Source organism: Xiphophorus couchianus, chromosome 5 (assembly GCF_001444195.1).
Source record: "Xiphophorus couchianus chromosome 5, X_couchianus-1.0, whole genome shotgun sequence".
NCBI lineage: Eukaryota > Metazoa > Chordata > Actinopteri > Cyprinodontiformes > Poeciliidae > Xiphophorus > Xiphophorus couchianus.
The window spans coordinates 14,915,118-14,935,527 of NC_040232.1; the positions used below are offsets into that span (position 1 = coordinate 14,915,118).

The 20,410-nt window shown below is 37.6% G+C and overlaps 1 protein-coding gene across 1 annotated transcript in view; it reads right to left on the minus strand.

The window, feature by feature from the left end:
* The window catches only part of dlc1 (DLC1 Rho GTPase activating protein), an 81,933-nt gene extending 66,282 nt beyond the window's left edge, over positions 1-15,651 (minus strand). The window contains exons 1-3 of the mRNA XM_028016733.1: positions 12,056-15,651; positions 8,152-8,286; positions 7,871-7,984 (exon numbers count right to left, since the gene is read on the minus strand). Coding sequence (XP_027872534.1) covers positions 7,871-7,984; positions 8,152-8,286; positions 12,056-14,263 — 2,457 coding nt within the window. The 5' untranslated portion in view covers positions 14,264-15,651. The remainder of the gene's footprint in view (positions 1-7,870; positions 7,985-8,151; positions 8,287-12,055) is intronic.
* Between the last annotated feature and the right edge of the window lie 4,759 nt (positions 15,652-20,410).

Genomic DNA, 20,410 nt, shown 5'->3' on the forward strand with positions numbered 1-20,410 from the left:
GGCACTTGAGGTTATGTTGATTTGATATCGGCCCTTAATTTAATTAAGAGGGATAATGAGAGCAGGGTGAACACAGCAATTTCTGAGCTATTTGACTTTGGTGAAAAGGTGCAATAACTAAAGGTTCACTCAGTCAAAAAAGAATTAAGGGCATCAACATACGAATCTGTTTAGACAAAAAGTTGGATATGCAAACTGGATCAGGCTCACACATGTGGATGGTGTGGGCATGTTTTGACTATGTGAGGTGCTTTCTTCTAGATGTAGCGTTTGATAATCATCAATGATAAAATAAAGAAACCTCCAAACTCTGCATATGTTTCTTTCATGTCTTGTTCTCTCTTGATGCACCGATATAAAGCCAAATTGACAGGAAAAACAAGATTTCCTTGTGGGAGTTGAGGATAAGTTCATTTTCAACATCCTGTTCCAAACATAAGCCTTTCTCTTTTTTTTCTGATCCTCTTAATGTAAACCACAACAGGCCTGTGTTTGTATCCTTACTACAGCTGCACTCAGCAGCGAAGTGACCTTGGGGACAATGACACAACACAATGCAGCTAGAAACATGGCCATGGCCAGAACCCCTACCGCCAGAACTTGTTGGACTGAATGGTCGTTGGATTCATAGCTCACTGACTCATTCTAGCGGCCTTTAAGCCAAATGTGTGGGTGGAATGTAGGCAAACATGATTATGCCTGTTGCAGTCTGTGTTGACTATTGACTAAGAGCAGGAATGCAGAAGCAAATGAGAAGATAAAGGGCAGTGAAAGTAGCAAAATCCCAGGGCTTTTATCTGACTTGGACATTGGGAAGGTGTGGTTTGGATGAAGGATGTTTGGGGACTGCATGGCTGCCAGAGCGGAACACGGAGGAAGGACAGAGCAGAGGTCTGAGAGTGACCTTAGCACGCAAACCACAGCAAAACTATTGTCTGCCATGAGCAGACAGATAAAGAGCTAATTTCATACGTAACCTTCTGACAGGGAATTTAATCTGTTTCTCACTGTGTAATAAAAATATCTCTGAAGTAAGTGTCCTCTGAAAGAAAAAAAACTGATGCAGTGGCTTGCAAGTGTTTATACTTCTCAAGCTTTTTACATTGTCATGTTACAACCACAGATTTTATTGCATTTTATTGGGATTTTATGAGAAAGCATGAATTTCTGCACAATTGTGCTCTCAAACCTGTAGTCAGTACCATGTTGGTTCGATTTTACTGTAGTTGCCATTGTCTTTAGGTGAAGTCTTTGCATGTTTGGTAATCTACAAACTAACAATTCTATCCATTCTTCTTTGGAAAATGGCTTAAGTTCAGTCAGAATGGATGGAGAGCATTTATTTTTAATTTGTGAACTCCATTTTTGCCTCCGATTTGATGAGGTTGCATCAAATCTGACCAGATTCCCTGTCCATGCTATTACAGCAAGCAAGGACAATGACCAGGGGCAAGAACAGCATGTTTGGCGTGCACCCCCTCACGCTCTGTTCAGTGTGTCAACTGTAAACCCAGCTTAAGAGGATCTGTGGTCCTCACCTATTCAAATTTTAAAATGTATCCTCAAAACAACAGGAAGCCCGTGCAGGAAGCCCAAAACAGGTGTGATGTGATTATGTTTTATGTGCTCCGGTTAGAAGTCGAGCAGCTGCGTTTTGGACTTACAGTCCGCATGTCAAGGAAATGTGGCTAATAGCAACACACTGCTCAATACAGTAGTCCAGTCAATTTATGATGGGAGCATACTCATTTTTCATTTTATAATATTTACTAATTTTAGTCATTTAAGTCTTAACTGATTAAAAAAGGATTCAACACCATCCGCTTATAAAGTTTAAAATAAAAAGCCATCTTAAAACCAAGATAAGTTATGATGGTTTTAATAAATTGATCAAAACTCCACTAATTGACTAATAATAGATAAACCTTGATTAATGCTCTCTTTGTTCCCTCTTAGTTTAGATGTTTATGTACCTTATACTTCTTGGTATAAGGTACAGTTGTTCCACACACTTTGCATTTTCAGATAGGCAGTATGAGGGGTACAAATATATTGTTTTGTAACTTAGGCCTGCTTTTAACTTTTTTTTACAACTTTATCCCTGTCCTGTCTGCTGGGTTTCTTGGTCTCTAATGTCCCCTCTTTGTCGTGTCCAACAATTTTCCGAGGCTTTCCTAGAACAGCTGAACTTATACCAAGATTACATTGTACAGTACACACTCTGACTGTGTTTACTAATTAGCTGACTTCTGAAGGCAAGTAGTTGCAGTAAGTGTTGTTCAGGAGCATCAGAGTAAGGAGAAAAATACATATAAATATCAAAGTTTTCTTAAAAGAGAAAAAAAAAAGAAAAAAGTGTTATTTTCCTTCCATAACGTCTGAGCACCAGTTACGGTAGATGGGTTAACCCGAAATGTCAATATTGCCCATCAATGCTTGTGGAAAAAGGTGACAAAATGTGAAAATGTTCATAGAATGCAATAATTTCTATATACATATATCTATAACCTGTATTATAATCTCTATTCCCATTAGAGGAATAGGGTCAAAGGTTGCCCTGTTACAGCATGTTTACAGAAGATTGTGGGGATGAAGGCTGGTACAGAGCAGCACCTTCCCTGTCAACACATGCATGACACGTAGAAACACCCCCGTGCTAAATTTAACATGCAGCTATGTGCTTTGTTCAGCAGCTCCTCAGGTTCTGGAGGATTCTGGCTCGTAAGCTTTGCTGGTGGGAATGACTGGTGCTAAAGGTGACTGATGTGTTGTTTCCGACTGAAACATTGAGAGGAAGGTGGTCAGGGGTCGGCAATCTCCACCCGACTCTGCAGCTTGATACATCCTGAGTAGAACGCTGACAATAGAGGTGGGCAACAAATGCTTCCAAAACATTAGATCTTCAATTTACACTTTTGGAAAAATAATTAGATTATCGAAATTGAAATAAGTTAAGAATAGTCAAAAACGAAATGCATTTTAAATTAAAACTAAGCAACACGATGCTAGCAAAACAGGAGCGAAACCACATCTGCTACACAAAATACTGCCAATAAAAACAGCCTGGGCAAAAAATAGTTGTTCCGGAAAAACACCTGCTGTGACACAACATCCGCTAGATGTTAGCCCCATGTCAGAGACAATATCAACAACCACCTGTCGGAGGCTAACAATAGCCTGCAGCTAGGCTAGCTGGAAGCCATATGTACAGTGTTGTGATCTCAGTGGCTTCTTCATAGCAATAACTTACAGATAATGTTATTGCTATTTAAATGGCCACTCAACAAATGTGCCACCACTTCACCTTTGCAAAGGCCAAGAAGAGAATGCTTTGTACTATCACACCACAATGTTCCACTATGTGTTAGGAGAGTGACACTGGAACACAAATACCAACCATCGCTTACACATCCTAACAGAAGATGATAGAAATGCTAAACATTTCACCAGACACAGCCTACGTGAACATAAATATCAAAGTACAAACAAAGACACACTCAACTCTTCTGCAGGAAAAAAAAATCCTGTTAAAAATCAAATGTTCTAATTCATACTTTATTGTACGACTAATTTTGCTTTAGCAAGTCATTTTTTAATTTAATTATTTTCAATTCAGTTTATGTAGAGATAATTGTCAACAAATGTCATCTCAAGGCAATCATACAGACAGCTTCAAAGTCAAGCAGCTAAAAAGGAAAACTCCCCTTTAATATTAGAAACCTCCAGCAGAACTGGCACAGAAAATTGTCCATTTGGAAAATCCATTTGTCCCCAAGCTTTAACTTCGTGGCTCATATACTGTATGTTGAGATGTTGAGTAAATATTTCCACATATTGTTCTTTTATCATGCCATCTATTTTATGAGGTGCACCAACCTAATACAGTCTACATGAATATTCATTTTTGTAATTACGTAAATTATCTGAAATTATCTTGTGTAAATTTGTAGAGATATTTCTAGTACCAAAAACAATAAACCGTATATACCCATGACACAATAATTTTAAAATAAAAGGCATTAAAAAGATTGTATTGTGTGTAAAGTAATTGCTTTGAATTGTCAGAGTGGAAAACGTCTACTTACATCTAGTACAAAGCTGTCTTTCAACCACAGAAACTTGCCTCAAAGAATATTGACTTTTGATTTGACCCTGTGGATTTCCACAGCAGGAAGTATGGAGTAAACAGTGGATATCTGAGAATATTTTCCTTCTCAATTCACCCTGATTAGGAGTCATTCCAATAGATTATTTTCATTTCAGAGTCCTCACAAGTCTTTTTAGATTAAAGTATATGCACAAAATATTGTTACTTTCAAGTATTTCTAGAACCTTCTTTCTGTTTTCATATCTCATTCATTTGTAGGTCTTAGACCTTTGCCTACTCACTGCTTGAAAAATGTGTCATTGCATAATCTTTTTATACTTTTATAGTCAATCCTTCCATTCCTTTTTCATGTATTGATTCAGAATATTACAACAGGGTGTTTTCCTCTTATGTAAGAGGAAAAAAATAAATAAATAAAATAAAAAATACAAAATCAGTTAAAATTAAAAACAGTGCAAAACCAAAAAGTGATGTCTGCAATAGAAAAAATATAAATCTAAAAATTTGCAGTAAATAACTAAAGATGAAATAAAAATGTTGATATCTGAAAGTATCTGAAACTCAATTGCAGTTGAATAGTTTTCACTATAGTTTCACCTTTATAGGATGATTACACCGCTACAGCAGTGTAATCATCCTTCTCAAGGTAAGCAAAGGATCAAGGTTTAAATTGCAAGTTGATAAATTACTACTGACAAAGTAGTAATCCATCCATGAGGCAAGATTTTATTGACTTATTAAGGTAAACAAGTGCCTATTGCTCATTTGCACTCTAATGAATGTTGATATTTGATACAGTTTAAATTAATTTAAGCACATAGGGTAGTTATTTAGGATATATGTTTTTTTAAATAAAGTTATGTGCATAAGAGAGTTAGTTTTAGAAAAAGGTCTTGATCAAAACAAAACATAGTAAAGGTGGGAAAACAGAAGGACAACAGATTAAGAACACCAGGGCATGTTAAATTTTACTATATGAATTTTTTTGCACTGCCATTTTATTTAAAAAGTTCAACAATCAGTTCAGATTTGGATTTCAAGCACTTGTATCCATAGGTACTCACTACTCCTGGAGAGTGTCAACAATTAAGTCACCCAATTTATGCTCTTTAGAATAGTTTATTTAGCATTGCAACATAAGATTAAACCTATGTCAAAAGAAAACAAAAGTTAGTCACCTCTAGTAAACCTTGAGTAAAATGTGACATTCTAAGTGCGGGGTATATGCCTTGCCTTCTATTCAGAACAAAGTAGTGTTTTTCCTAGTCGGGATCCTTCTGCCTCTGAATATTTGTGCTAATTATAGATGATGTCTTTTTAAAGTCAGTGTATAATCTTGTAAAACTTAACATTCAAGCAGCTGAAATGAGATTTTAACCTCAACTGTGATTCTTCTTGACCCACATCTGTCTCATGTTTACATCATTTAAAAGATTTGTATTGTCTAGCTAAAATGTTTAAGTATGCATCACTGGTTTTTGGTACTCGGCATCATTCTGAAAGTATTAACTACTGTGAATATCCTTCAGAAAGTCTTAAACATTTTGGCTTTAATCATGTCCCCCAAGGGGCCAGTGCTGTAAAAAGCTTCCCATTAGGGACTGTTCATGCAAGCTTAGCGAGTTTCCTAAGGTTACAGGCCGAATGAATACAGTTGCAGGAGCTGGTTGCAGACCAATACACTGTGCATCATCCACTGTTCATATAATAACTAATGATGTGCAATAAGAAAAAGCAATGTCAATGTGATACTCCAACAGATAATTCAGGAATGTCATTAAAGCCAAGGAATTCTGGTAAACAAATCCCTGCTTTTAGCACAGATACATTCTATTTCCCTGTTATGGTTTTTCTCCATTTTATCTTATGGTGAGATAAAAGCACAGACTAGCTAAAGTCCATGTTCGCAGACCTTCTTGAACAGAATGTTGATAAATTGTAAAATGAGCAAACAAGGAGCATAAAGACGTGTCTCACTTGAAGCGTGTCCCCCTGCCCTGGCTTTTCACCTTTCAGACTCCCCTTCTGACCCCTTTGTTGGGGTGAAAAGGGATAGATCTTTGCAACCAGCTAATTATGAAGTCTTAGCGTCTGCTTGGCTAACTCCTAAGAGCAAAGAGAGATCCCTACAACTGAGAAACTCATTTTAGGGGTTAGACCCCCTGTTGCCTTCACAACTGTTTCCATTCAACAGTGTGCAGGAACATTCCTGGACCACATTGATATGATAGTTGCTGCAGTTTTGTCGGCTGCCCTTCCATGATGGATATCTTCCACTCCGCAACATTCCAAAGGTGCTTTGTTTGATTGAGATCTGGTGACTGTGGAGGTCATTGGTGTACAGTGAACTCTTTGACATAATCAAGAAACGTGTTTGAGATTATTTGACTTTTCTGAAATTGTTCATTACCCTGGTGGAAGTAGCCCCCAGAAGACTGGTGCACTGTGGTCACTGAGGGAGGCTGCAGTGTTTAAACGGTGCTCATTATTAAGCGACTAAGTGATCCAAGAAAATATTCTCCACACCACTACACAAAATCCACCAATCTGAATTGCTGATGTAGCACACAATGAATTCTTGGTAATGATATAAAATATGCAAAATTCTGACTGCCATCTGAATATAATACTTGACATACTTGAGTTTCATTCACCTGTGCAGCATTTTTTAATCTATTTTTGTCTAATTTTGGTGATTCTGTGGAAGCTGTAGCCTCAATTCTCTGTTCTTAGTTGACAGAAGTGAGATGCAGAGTGGTCTTCTGCTGCTGTAGCTCATCTGCTTCAAGTTTCAGTGAAGAAAGAAAGAGGTCTAAACAGTGTAGCATTTTGTTTTTAACAAGTGAATGCAGCACACAAAATGTTATGGTGTCTAACTTGAAAGAATAAAACAAAGTAGTAACTTTTAAGCAGGGCAAAGTAATTTTTTTCTAAAATCCTGAAAATATCCAGATGGAGTTTTAATCTAAGTTGCATCAGAAATCTTAACTTGAGATATTAAAATGACTTCCAGTACACAGTGCCATTAGTTTGCCAAATTGGGTTTTATGTGCCTCAACAAGCATGTGGAAGAATGTACTGTGGTCAAATGACACCAAAAATGATCATTTTTGGCAACATATAAAGAAAAACTAAAGAAACCAATCAACCTGAACATACTACCCTCACAATGAAACATGGTGGTCGCAGCATTAGGCTGTGGAAAAGCTTTTTCCCTTTTTCCATTAGTAGGGACATGGTTAATGGGAAGTTGGATGGAAGTAAATATAGGATAACCCTATATCTTGTTAGAGATATAGGGATATAGGGTCTATTGCAGACTGCAACAGACTGCAATAAACTTGAGACTGTTGAGATAGAAAAACCGGTAGAAAAAAAGACATGCGGATATTAAAAGCTGGTTTTACAAGTCAGGGTTGCTGAGTACAAATTCTTACCATATTGTTCAGATTTTTACTTGGAACGAAAAAGTTATGTATCTTTCTACTTTTTCTGTTTTTATGCTTGAAAGAAAATAAGACTAACCCTAACTCTAACCTTCATTTCTGCATATGACCAAAGTCATTAAGGTATTATTAGACTTATGCAAACATTGTTCTAATTATCTTGCAGAGATAGAGGGAAAGGCCAAGTCTCTTTACCAAGTATGACCAATGAAAAATGTTGAAAAGCAAAGAAATCATGGTCACTTTTACCTAACACTAATTTATGTTGCTATGATATTAGCAAATAATTGAAAAAAGTGTCTCCGCCATGACTTACCTCACTTTTAGGCTTGGCTCCATGAGATTTTGTAGATCCTGATGAGAAAGTGCCAGTTGCATGTAGAGGTGGGAGTGTTAGTGAAGTTGCTGGTGTAGATCCATGATCGGTATTCTGCACAAATGGAACGGAAGAGGGTAAAAATCCCATGATAAGAAGTCATTTGTATAGTTTACAAACTCACAGATACACTATAACATATTTGTATTATCGCTGATAACACAAGAGTTTAAAACTGTTGAGTTTAAAACAGTTAAAGAACATTTAGCATGGAGACACACCACGTGATGACGGCGGTGAAGAGTAGGGGTGCTGTCCATAGAGGAGGTGGCGCTGAGTGCGTTTTCAATTTCCTGGTCCAGCTGGTCCAGTTTCATCAACAGCAGCACCATTGAGTCCAAACGGGCATGTTCATGCTGAATAAAGAAACCAATCTGTTAAGAAGATTCAGAGCACTTTAAATAGATAAAAACCTTTTAACAGTCTACAACATTCTTTAAGCTTCAGTCTTTAATGGATCCCAATAAACACTTTTATAACAAGTGTCACACTGACCTCAGGTGGCTTGACTTCAGTAAGACAAGCTGTACTAGATAGTTCAGTGCTGCCATCCACTTCCCCACAGTCTAGTATCACATGAAGCATTGTAGAAACCCTCTGAGTGTTTGAAGCAATAAATTTTGTTTTCCTTCTGTTTATCTTTTTATCATATCACTGGGTGTGGAACTGAAAATATCCAGAGAGGTTGTCTTAAAAAAACTTCCCAGAGAAATTTATTGGCTGGCCTAATAGATCTGAACAAACCTCGTTACAAGCCTGGCGGCCCACCAATGAATATTTAACAAGACACAGCTTATGACACACACATACAGCTTATGATTGCATGGGCATTTAAACTTGCAGCTGCAGGGCTGCTTGTCATGTTGCGACTGTTTCCTGGCATTGAGGGCAAATCTCATTGGGCTATTTGGGATACAGTTAAACTTTATTCATTTAATTGAAAACATCTCTTGAAATGGTAACTGTGGCTCCCTTTTCTGAGATCAACTATACAATTCTGGGTGTGTATGCATGACAACATTCATTGGCTAAGAAATGCGGGTAATGTTAATGTGTTCCTGGCTATAGCTCTGCTCGATCCCTCTGCCATTTGTAAACATATAAGGACTTGTGCATGAATTCATTTTTCTGTCAGTGATGAATTAAAATAAAATAAAAAAATCTGTTTTTATTGGATTTGCAGAGGGAGCAAATAATCAGGTCACAAAATGGCACCGCACTGATGCATTGAGTAGCATTCCTAGCTCGAGGCGCCGCACATTACTGTGTCCTTGGCAAAGTATCACAATGAAACATTGTACCGTAGTAAAACAATGACATCTTTACAAGGCTTGTGTGAATGAACAAAAGCATCTGTCTCACGATGGCAATAACAACCACCAAACTGCAGCACTAAGAAAAACCAAACAGGGCAAAAACAGCTGCATCACAGGCTGTGATGTTTACCTGTTCTGTCATCTCTCTTTTTTCAAAAAAGATTTTTAAATGCAAACAGAAAGCCTAAGTAAGACAGAGCACTTAGAGGGATGTTTTCCAAGTCATCTGGTCAGAGATAAACGACAGTTGAGCCTTTTTGGCTCTCAGGGGCTAGGATCAGGCCTTGTTGCTAAAACAAATAAACACAAAACCAAAAGCCAATATCAGTTTAATCTCAAGCCATATTGCAAACCAGATGTCTTCATTTTACAGGCGGAACCTGCAATGTGGTCAGCTAGGGACTTCATCATTAGTAAGCACAGGAGATTTTTCCATCTTCTTGCTGCCTCTAAGAGATATTGTTTGCAGAAAACAGAATTTTTTTTAATGGGATTCAAGGTTTTTGTCTCTTGTGTTTTTGCAAATTAATCACTAGCCTAGAGCAGATTAATATCTGCTCTAGGCTAAACACTTTATTTTATTAATTTCCTCTTGTTATTGTGCCTTTAGATAATTTTTGTGCGTAAATTGGCAGAATTTTTGCAAGCAAATGTTTTAACTATGAAGAGAAAAGCTATTACTAGCTGGTGAATGAATTTTATGTTATATAATTGTTTCAAATCTATGCAACCCTGAACTTTTAAACTCTAGTTTGACGAAAAGGAATATATAAAATGAGTAAACATGCTGTCTCATTTCTTTAAATACATTAAGAATAAATGTATTCTTAATGTATTAAGAATACATAACACCCTTCTGGATAATAAATAGACAATAGGTATGCCTATTGAAGACATACCTCTTCAATAGGCAGAGGTATGTATGTCGTCATCTTTTAACGTCAAAGATGACGTTAAAGGATTCTAAGAACCTCTACCCTCAACAAAGTATAAAACATGAACATATAGCATATAGGCTACCTTCAGTGCTACTATATTGCCTTGTAAAAGTGTTCATAAAACTTTGAACCTTTTTATATTTTGCTGAACTAAAAACAACAGACCTTTCTGTAATAACCTGACATAATGTAGTCCATTACTGTGTTAAAAAAAATAAAATTGGCTTGCATTTCTATTCAACCTGGGTATAGAAATACAAACCCTGTCTATACCATTTCTAACCAATCTCTTTCAGGGAATAAGTCTGATTCCCTGAAAGAAATTGGTTAGAATAAGTTTGAATAAGCAGTACAATAGGAACAGACATGACAAGGATAAAACTGAAGTGTAAAAAAAAAAACCTAGCAAGCTTTGAAAATCTCAGAGCACTGATTAGTCCATCATCAAACATAAAAAAAAAATAGAAACAAACATTCACAACTTCAGTGGGGCAATCTGTTCACAGTATATCTATTAGATGTACAAATCCACAAATCTGAGCTTTGTGTAAAAGTGGGATGAAGAAAGCTATTGTTGAAGAAAAGTCATCAGAGGTCTTGTTTAGAGTGGACCACAAGCCTTTTGGAAACACCAAACGTGTGCATGAGGGTGCTCTGATTGAACATACATGAACATTTCCGTGTGCTGTATAGCAGGGATGCCTTACTTCAGTGGGGGTGCAAGCTATTCAGAGTTGATTGAAAAAATGATGCGGCTAATAGCAGACCTGAAGAAAAACTATTAGAGACTACACATGACTTGAGATGTTCACCTTCCAGTAAGAATGGTTCATATCAAAGCATATTCATGTATTAAATTTAGCCAGTAAAATAACAAACCTAAATCCAGTTAAAAGTTAATGGCAAGACTTGAAAATGTATGTTTATAGATGCTCTCCAGCCAATTTGGTTTGTACCATTTAATAAAAAAAAGAATGTGCTGAAGCTTAAGTTTCTGGATTTGCAAGGCTGGTAGACCCATACCCCAAAAAACATTAAGCAAAAGGTGGTTATACACAGTATTTATTTAAAAGGGTTTGAAAGAAATGTACAACTCAGTATATCATTTTCCTTTCAATTCCCAATTATGTGCTAATTTGTGTTGGTCTTTCACACCTCAAAATGAACTCCCAATGACACTGAAGTTTGGTTATGATGTGACAGGAGGAAGCAACTTGCAAGGCACTCTGAGTGACAGGGTTGTATTGCATTTAAAAGGTTTTCTTGATAGGCATGCTTTTTTCCAGCGGCTGCTGAACTGCAGGAGATGAACATGCACAATTATACACAGTTATATTACAATCTGGAGCTAGTTCAATAGCATGCTTAAAGGGGCTTGCACTTTCTACAATGTAAGAGTAAATCTAACACTAATGATTGAGAAGTTCTATGATCATTCCTTTTCTCCAATGAATCAAAATTCACGCAATACAATAACAAAATGTAAGTTACTGTATTGCATGAGAGTACAGCAACAAAGTGCATAAAAAAGATAATAAGTGTTTGCTTCAAGAAAAACCGTTTGAGCATTTCACCTTGTAGATTGCTTAAACTCCCAACTCCCTCTGCTATTACAGCCTCCATGCCCTTATAGGACCTTGTTTTGCAATGAGTGGTGGAGGATAAGTAAAACATTTCACAGAGCCCCCCCACTCACAGATCTGAAAGCATGTGAGAGTGAAGTCATTGTTTTCCAAACCACATTGCCAGAGTATGGGACATTATTTGTCAGACATTTATTCCCATTAAGGAAACTGCTCATTTTGACAAATCACAATTACTGTGCAACAACAGAAAAAAAACTTAATTGTAAGGTTTCTCATGGCACTTACCTTTCTCATCCGCACCTTGACCACACTGTCCTCTTTCTGATCTCCAGCCTCATGTGTCCCTTTGAGATCTGAACCGGATGGCTGTGACTCGCTGGAAACAGCTGAGTATATGGCATCACCCAACTCCCCCATTGCAGAAACTCTTCCTCCCAAGCTGTGGTTTTCCCAGTAACCATCTGCCACCTCAGAGCAAGGTGACTCACTCAAGCCAGAGGTTTGGTTGCCATGGAGTCCCTCATTGACCTCTTTAGAGAGGACGGGAAGTTTCATATGTTGCCCAGTAGCATGGTATTTATTATCTAGAAGAGTGTTATAGACTTGGTTTTCAGTAATATTAGCTTCTGTTTCCTTTCTAGCTTTTACCAAAGTATCATCATCTGCCGCAATCAGGCGGATCTCTGGAATAGTCACAAGTTTAGAATAGTTATTTTCAATAGGCAGAGGTATGTCTGCATCCTTGCATGCAGTCAACTCTTTGGGTAAGGAGCTCTCAACCAGGTTATCCAATGACTGACTTAAAGAAGTTTTCACAAGCTGATCTGCACAACAAATAGTGCTCGTCTGTGTGGATTCTCTTTCTGAATTTCCAACCCTCTGGTGTTCAGCTGATACAGTTTCTATCACTGCCAAACACTGATTTTTAACTTTAGACTGAAATGTGTCAAATGGCTCTCCTTGTTCTGCACTTCCCAGCGTATGAGGCCAGTTCCTTGCTGTTTTTGCAACATTATGTTTCTCAACTAGTGTCTGGTTAAGCATTTCACAATCATTACTCTCATCTAAAGCCATTGCACAGTTATAAGAATCCTCCTCAAAGTGAACGTTCATGGAGTGATGGGTGTGTCCTACATTTTCATTTAAAGCTTCCGAGTCATCCGATCCATCCAGCCTGTGAGCAAAAACGGGACTCTGGCATTGAGTAAATCTTTTGTCACATTGTTCATCCAGTGAAAAAGCCACAACAGGTTGCACTGACAATGTATTGTCACTATCCATTCTATCAGGCAAATTTTGTAGGACAAAAACAGGTTGTCCTGCACTTTCCTGGTCAGAGATGGAAATAATCCCTTTAATCTCTGGGTAGTTGGTTTGAAGTTTCTGTTCAGCAGCAGCAGGAAGGTTCAGGATGCCCTTGGAAATTTCACGATCACTGGCTTGATCTAATACCACAGCACAGTTCTGCTCATCTTCAACATTTCTTAAATGATTGAGTCCTGTATTTTCATTTTTTGTTCCCAACTCATTCAGTCCACCCAGCTGATGAACAAAAACAGTGTTCTGGCTGTCAGTAAATCCTTTGTCACATTCTTCATCTACTATAGAAGATAAAAATGGTTCCTTGTTAGGCAAGGACAGTGCACTCCCATCTTCCACTGCATCAGTAGAATTTTGCTGTGCAAAAAGCAGTCCACTTGTACCAGCGTGGTCGGAGGAGGAAATAATTTCTTCAACATCTGGGCAGTTGGTTTGAGATTCCTGTTCAGCGCCAGCGCAACAGTTCAGTATGACCTCAGAGATTTCAGGAGATCTGCTGTAACCCTCGATGTGGCTCTCCTTTGTCTGCTGATGGGTTGGAAGTTTGCCAATCTGCTCACCAGCAGATTCAGACAATGAAGGCCCCTTGTTTGAAGAGATAGCGATGAATTGTTGTTCTTTAAGGCCTGTAAAGACAACATCATCCCTGAATATATAACCCTGGCTACTTTCTATGCCAGTTACCACTTTACTGTAAAGAGCTTTTACACTCTGATTATCAGTTGCAAAAGAACTGTTAACACTGGAGATGGAACTGTTTGAGTAACAACAAGGGCCTCCAGAAATCCCAGCGTTTGTGGCTGGGAGATGTGCTGATTTGGAATTCCTCTGTGGAAGGCCAGCACCCACCAACTCGTGAACTGTCTCCTGGAAATCCAGAGGCTTTCCATTGTTTTCAGTTTGCCTAAAGCATCCCGATTCATCGACATCGTCAACAGCAAATGCTTCAGCTAAAGTCGTCTGACCCAGGTCATCTGAAGGCACCTGGCAGCCCTCTGGCATGGAGGCACACCTCGTCCGCCGGCCCTGTTTTAAAGCCCCAGAGCCCACCCAAAACCCCTCTCTGTCTACTCCATGACAGCACACCAGATCCAGATCATCAAAGCTATACTGTAATCCTGATGGGTGAGTCACATGTTCTTCCCAACTTCTTTTCCGAATAGCAACAGGCATAATGGAAAGCCGAGTATTATCCCATAGGGCTGCTGTCTAAATTAGACTACCAGATCTGCTGAAATCGAGAAAAGAAATGGGAGTAACAAATATCAAGTGTTCACTAGTTATACGTTTACAGTAACTGAATGTCCAGATGACAGTATGACAAATCAAGCCCTGCTTCTCACTGTAACAGGAAGCAGTGGGTGAAAGTTCAAGGATTGCAACAACTCTGCATACCCAGTGCCATGGGAACTTATAAACTGGACCACAATAAGATGTCAAGACGCCTCATTATGTTAATCTAACAAGGAAAACTAATATATTTCCAAAGCAATGTCATTCTGAATTTTACTTTAAAGCTGGCCAACTACAGTCAGTCACCCTGAGACAGATCATATGTTTATGCTTTCAGATTTTTAAGTGGATAAACCTCACAAAAAAGATTCTGAAGTTGATCTCCCTTATTCACTTTTTAGGGTCTTAACGTAATTGTCAAATCACAAACCCACAAAATAGGGAATGACATATAAAAGGGAACTAAAACAGCAGCTGAGAGTCAGCTTAAGTGCACACTAAGTAAAATGTGTTGTGGTACCTAACAGATCGAACTAAGTAATTTTATCTTACTTTACATTTATTGTTCTGAATATCACAATATTTTGTGTAAGCTCAACATCTGCTTCGTTATAAATGTCAGCCAGTCTAACAGCACAGTATATACAGTATGCAACTCACTGAAAAACTGACTTAAAAAGTTTTAAATGTTAAAAAATTAAATTATAAGAAATTATGCTTTTGCAAAAAGTTCCTTTTTAGGAAAGAAACCAGGGGATGGTCAGCTTCATCTACCATACTTGGCATTAAACTGTAATAGTTAGTAGAAGTACAAATAGATTTAGTTAAAAATAAAACAATTACACATTCTAGAAGCCCATTAAGCCAGCAAATGATATCCAAACTTCAACACACATTAGAGTTGAATAGTAACATTTAGTTTTTGTACATTTTCTAAACATGGCATATCTTACAATAAAATCAAGTATGTGGATTATTTTCCTATCCGGCAGAATGTATATTCCAACAAGTCAGGTTTGTTATAAGTGATCCAGAGAGAGCCACTGGTTGTCTTCTCATTCATTTACCAGAAGCAATTCCTCCATAATCTGTGAAACACGAATCTATCTCTGTCCAAAAGACATAATATTTTGCAAGCGCATTCAGAATCCGGTCCTTAATCAGAAGCAGTGCAGGCCATTTTCAAGGCTCCAGTCAGTATTCTCGCTCTTGGATTGCTGTACAAGTCCTGGCAGCCCCAAAGGCAGAAAGAAAGCCGGGAAGCAGTGAGACGTCCATGGACAGCTTCCATCTTGATCACATTAGAGGTTTTCTGCTGACACTGAGTGCTGAAGAGCTGAGGTGGTGTAAGAGGGGACGGCTTTTCTTCTCCCCACTCCACCCCTTCTCTCCTCCGTTCTTCCCGTCTTCTGATCAGGTCTCCTCCCTGCTGCTTTTTGACAGGGAATATGAATTACATCACAGAAGACCCCCCGTTTGTAGAAATCCTAAACATTTTTAAACAAACTTTCCTTCAGTGTATGCTCCCTACTCACTTTTATTTTAAATAATATTTTTCTCACTTTTTTTAAACTGTTCTTTTAGCTTTTTTTTCTTCACTCTGCTTCAGCTCTGTTCACTGGACAAGACTCCCACCAGTTGGTTCTGATTAGTAACAGACTGGCTCACTTGTAAGCCTTCTGGCATTGTGCCAAAAGATCGCTCTAATGTTTTGGCAGTTATATCGAGAGTATGCTTTGCATTTTTCAATTTGTCATCTTGTAACCTGACAAATGCTCTTAACAAAAAACAATGGCAAAATACACTAGCCACTTTATTAAACACAATTTGCTAGGAACAGGTTGCCTTTTGTATTCAGAACTGCCTTCATTCTTTTTGGCAACAATTCAACAAGATGTCACTGATGCTACTGAGACATTTTGGTCCATATGGACATGATAGCATCATGCAGTTGCTGCAAATTTGATGGCTGCACAACCACGATGAAAATGTCACATTTCACTGCATTCCAGAGTCTCTGTTTGATTGAAATTTGTTGACTATGGAGGCCTTTGGGGTACGGTGAAATCATAATTATTTTCAGTAAACAGCTTTAAAAGAATTGAGTTTTGGGACATGGTGCATTGTCCTGCTGGAGGTAGGGCACATGTCACTAACACTAACATCATAAAGGGATGGGCACGCTCACCAAAACTACTCAGGTCAGCTCTGGCTGAGTAGGGATGCTTACTTGGTACTAAAGTCATCAACAAAATATCTACCACACCTTTACACTACCAAAACCAAGTTGAACCACTGACATAAGACAGGATTTACACTTTTGAGGATGTTTATGCCAAATACCGTTTGAATGTCCCAATTGAAATAAAGGCCCAATGGACCAGAAACTCAAAGCAAATTGTTACTAATTTTATTGAACCTTCGATAATTCTAGCATCCATTTCCTGTTTTCACTGAGATGATTAGCACCAAGTGTAATCTTTTGCTGTAGATTAGTAGTGTTTGATCTTTTGTTCAGAACCGTATTTCTCATACCTTCAGTGTAGTGATTATTTGAGGTAATGTTGGCTTTTCATCAACTGAACCAGGCTCAAAGCAGTCTACCTGGCACCAATAATCATGGCACATTCAAAGTCACCCAAAACTTCTTTCTTCCTTTAACATTAACTCAGTTAAAACATAATCAAATTGTCTCAATCATAAGTAGATGTCTACATTTAGAGCCAAGGCTGAGTATACTTAATTGAGTGGCAGGTGAATATGAGTGAATGCATGTCTAAAGATAGTTTGAGTATGTGTTTTAAAAAAAACAGAATAGTTGATTAAAAGTTAGTTATTTAGTTAGTTAAAGCTATGATCTTTTCATATTCAGAAGTTTCTTAGAGTTTTTCCAGTTCTTTTGTGTTCCCCAAAATATAGCTATTAGCACAGCTCAGCTGCAAGAAATGTACCAATGTGCAAAACCAGAAGGGACAACTCAAACAAGAGAAAAGTGGAATGATGTCCCCTCTGAGTGTTCCAACAATTCTTGGCCTCTAACCTTGGGGTCATCCAGATGTGAGGGGAAGCTCTGGGTCAGCCTTTTCTTAGACTCATCTCTGGGAAAACCGTGCACTGCCAGAAATGTCGGCTCTCCAGAGACACAGATGGGCCCTACTGGTAGTGAAGAGGAAGAGTCCAAGTTCAACAACACTGCTCCATATGTCACATGTTGTGTAGTGTAATGTAATGAAACACAGATTTTGTAGGGGGATGAAAGCAGCTCCTATGTGGATAAAGCATGTGATTAAGGCGCTGAGACCAATATGACACAGGACAGAAAGCGAGCAATTTCTTCAGATATAATAATTTAGGATGACAGGCCTCTTTTTTTGTCACCAACCATCTGGTTTAGTCGCAGTGCAGCTGGTCTGTGTTACACTGTAAACATCTCCTCACTTAGTTAAACTCAAAGAAAAGTAGACAGTAACAAAAGAAAGACAACTACTTTTACCTGCTCATCTCTTGATGATTTCAGTTTAGAGCTGGGCAAGATTTTGGATTGCAACAGTCACTGTAACATTCATTTGTGCAATACCACAATGGCAAGTTTCTGATATGTAAATTCAGAATGCTAGTAAGCCTACACTAAATATTTATAAAGGGTGAGATGCTAAAGTTTACAAAGAACGGTAAAAATGTAGGGTTAAGTTTTTATCATAGAAGAAGTAACTCTGGCCTCGTTCACTGCAGCATGCATCCTTTAATATCCGATTAAGCCCAAACAGCATTAAATACAGGACACATTGAGAATGGTTTTCAAGTAGAACCAAAATTAACTGCATAAGACTATATCCCATGTGTTCATGGAAAAAAAAAAATTATCAGTCCATCTTTCCTCAAATTTGATTATTGTACACATATACAGTACATTTACTTGATTCTTTTTCTCAGAAATTAACATTCAAAGTAGTCTGGCAAAATGCAATTAAACTTTTTCTGTATTTTTTGGTGTTCTCTTTAAATCATGCACTATTTTTATGATTACAATGAGATACAAAAAGACAAAAGAAATCAAATATACCCTCCCAGAAGGATTTCTCTTTGTGAATGCGCAAATGAGCCAACGGTATAAATTGTGTTTCCGGAGAAGCTCATGATGCTGATGCTAAGCATTGAAAAATCTAAGTTAAACCACAAGTCCTGTTATACAAACATCTATTAACTTAAGAGTTCTTGGTAAGGACCATGCGTCACTAACCATAAGCCTGACCACTCTAATATCCATGTAAAGTGGGACATCACATGTCTACAGCAGTAACACATGAAAGATCCATTCAAGAATCACCTCAACATCCCCCAGTGTTTAATTCTGATGAGAAGTGGGCAGTTCTACGCCAGAGGAAACGACTCCACATTCCTCGCTGGTATAGTTTATTATTAGAAAAGAAAAAGACAACATAGATCATTGGCATTGAGAACACTGTGTGTTTGCCCATGTAGGAAAATGTTAGTGACATTTGCACAGAAGAAAACAGAAAAAAAATATTTTCCCTCCCATAACTGAGTCATTTTAAGTCCTTGAAAATACAAAGACTGCTTTGAGTCGATTTCATAGCAACTTTTTTAAGCCTTCCCTAAAAAGCTCAAAAAACCCCACACTTTTTAAAAATGTACATGAAAAGCAGCTCTGAAAATATCAACCCAAAAAATAAGAAAAAAAATCCTCTAGGTCATTTGGACTGCAAAGAAAACAAAAACAAAACACTAGATTCTCATTTTGAGGCTCCAAAAATAACATCAACAAACCACACCAAGATTCCTTTCCTGTCACTCGCTTTGCCCTGTGGTTACCAGGCTCTTTTCAAGAAGCCCAGAGTCACGTTGGTTAATAACTATCTTTGAGGTCTGGGTGGGAACTCAAACAGCTGCAATATAATGTTAGATGTAACATCCCAGTGTGGATGATGCAAGTTTGGAACATGGAGAAAAAAGTCTTAAACAAAAGATTAAAAATGTCTTTAATCATCTGGGGATTTAACTGCGTTTTCCTTGTGTGAGTCTAACCACAAGTAGTCATCGTGGGAGACAGAGTGGGCCTTGGACTGATCATGGGTCCTACTTAGTTACTGTGGGAACAGGAAATACCAGTATATGTTATTAAGACCGCAGCAGGTTTAATAATATAATCATTTTACAGAAATAAGCAGCAACAGCAGACACTGAATTTTTTTGAGTGAGGTGTATGTTTATAATGTCTGTCTTGTATTCGTCTATGGGGATTCATACAACAATTACAGCTTGTACGCTCTTGTAATTAAAAAAAACTCATGACCAAATGGGTCAGTATAATTTAACTCAAAATTTAACTTTAATGATAACTTTTAGTAAAGATTTAAATGCTAAATATTTAAAACTAAAATGTGTGACTTGCTCTTATTTGAACAAGAAAATAAGAGCAATAACAGCAGGAAACAATTATTCCTGTTGTAAATATAACATTGATCACTGCAGTTTCAATGATGTTATCTTAAACATCTATTTATTGTCATTTAAAATTTTTTACATAAGCTGTAGAAAAACATAAGCACAAAATGCCCACCAGATCTATAGTACTTTATCTGCCATGTCATAGCAAGATGTCTAAATCTATATTATAACTGAAGACTTTTCTGATTTTGAACCAGGAAATAAAAAATATAATTGTGTTTCCTAATGCCGAAAATCTGATAGTAATCAGTAGTCTATCAGCCTATTAGCTCTGGTTGCTAGCCTGCAGTCAGTTGCTTAACAGACGGATGTTGGAAAACTGTATCAGTTTTAAAATTGTAGCTTTCAAAAATCGTTGTTTTTCTTGACATCGGAAACAAGCTCATCCCTAATTAGAAACATGTTCATTTTTAACATATCAATATGAGAGAAAACACAAAACTATCAGAAAATAACTCATTAAATTGAGAAAGCATGTAATATCCGATAATGTTACAAAAATGTTTTATTAAAAGTTCCAACTGGCTAAATACTTCCAGCATCGGCAGGAAGTATTTACAGGCAAGATTCTGGGTTCAAACTAATTGAATATCTTTTAAGTCATACCTTTATTTACTC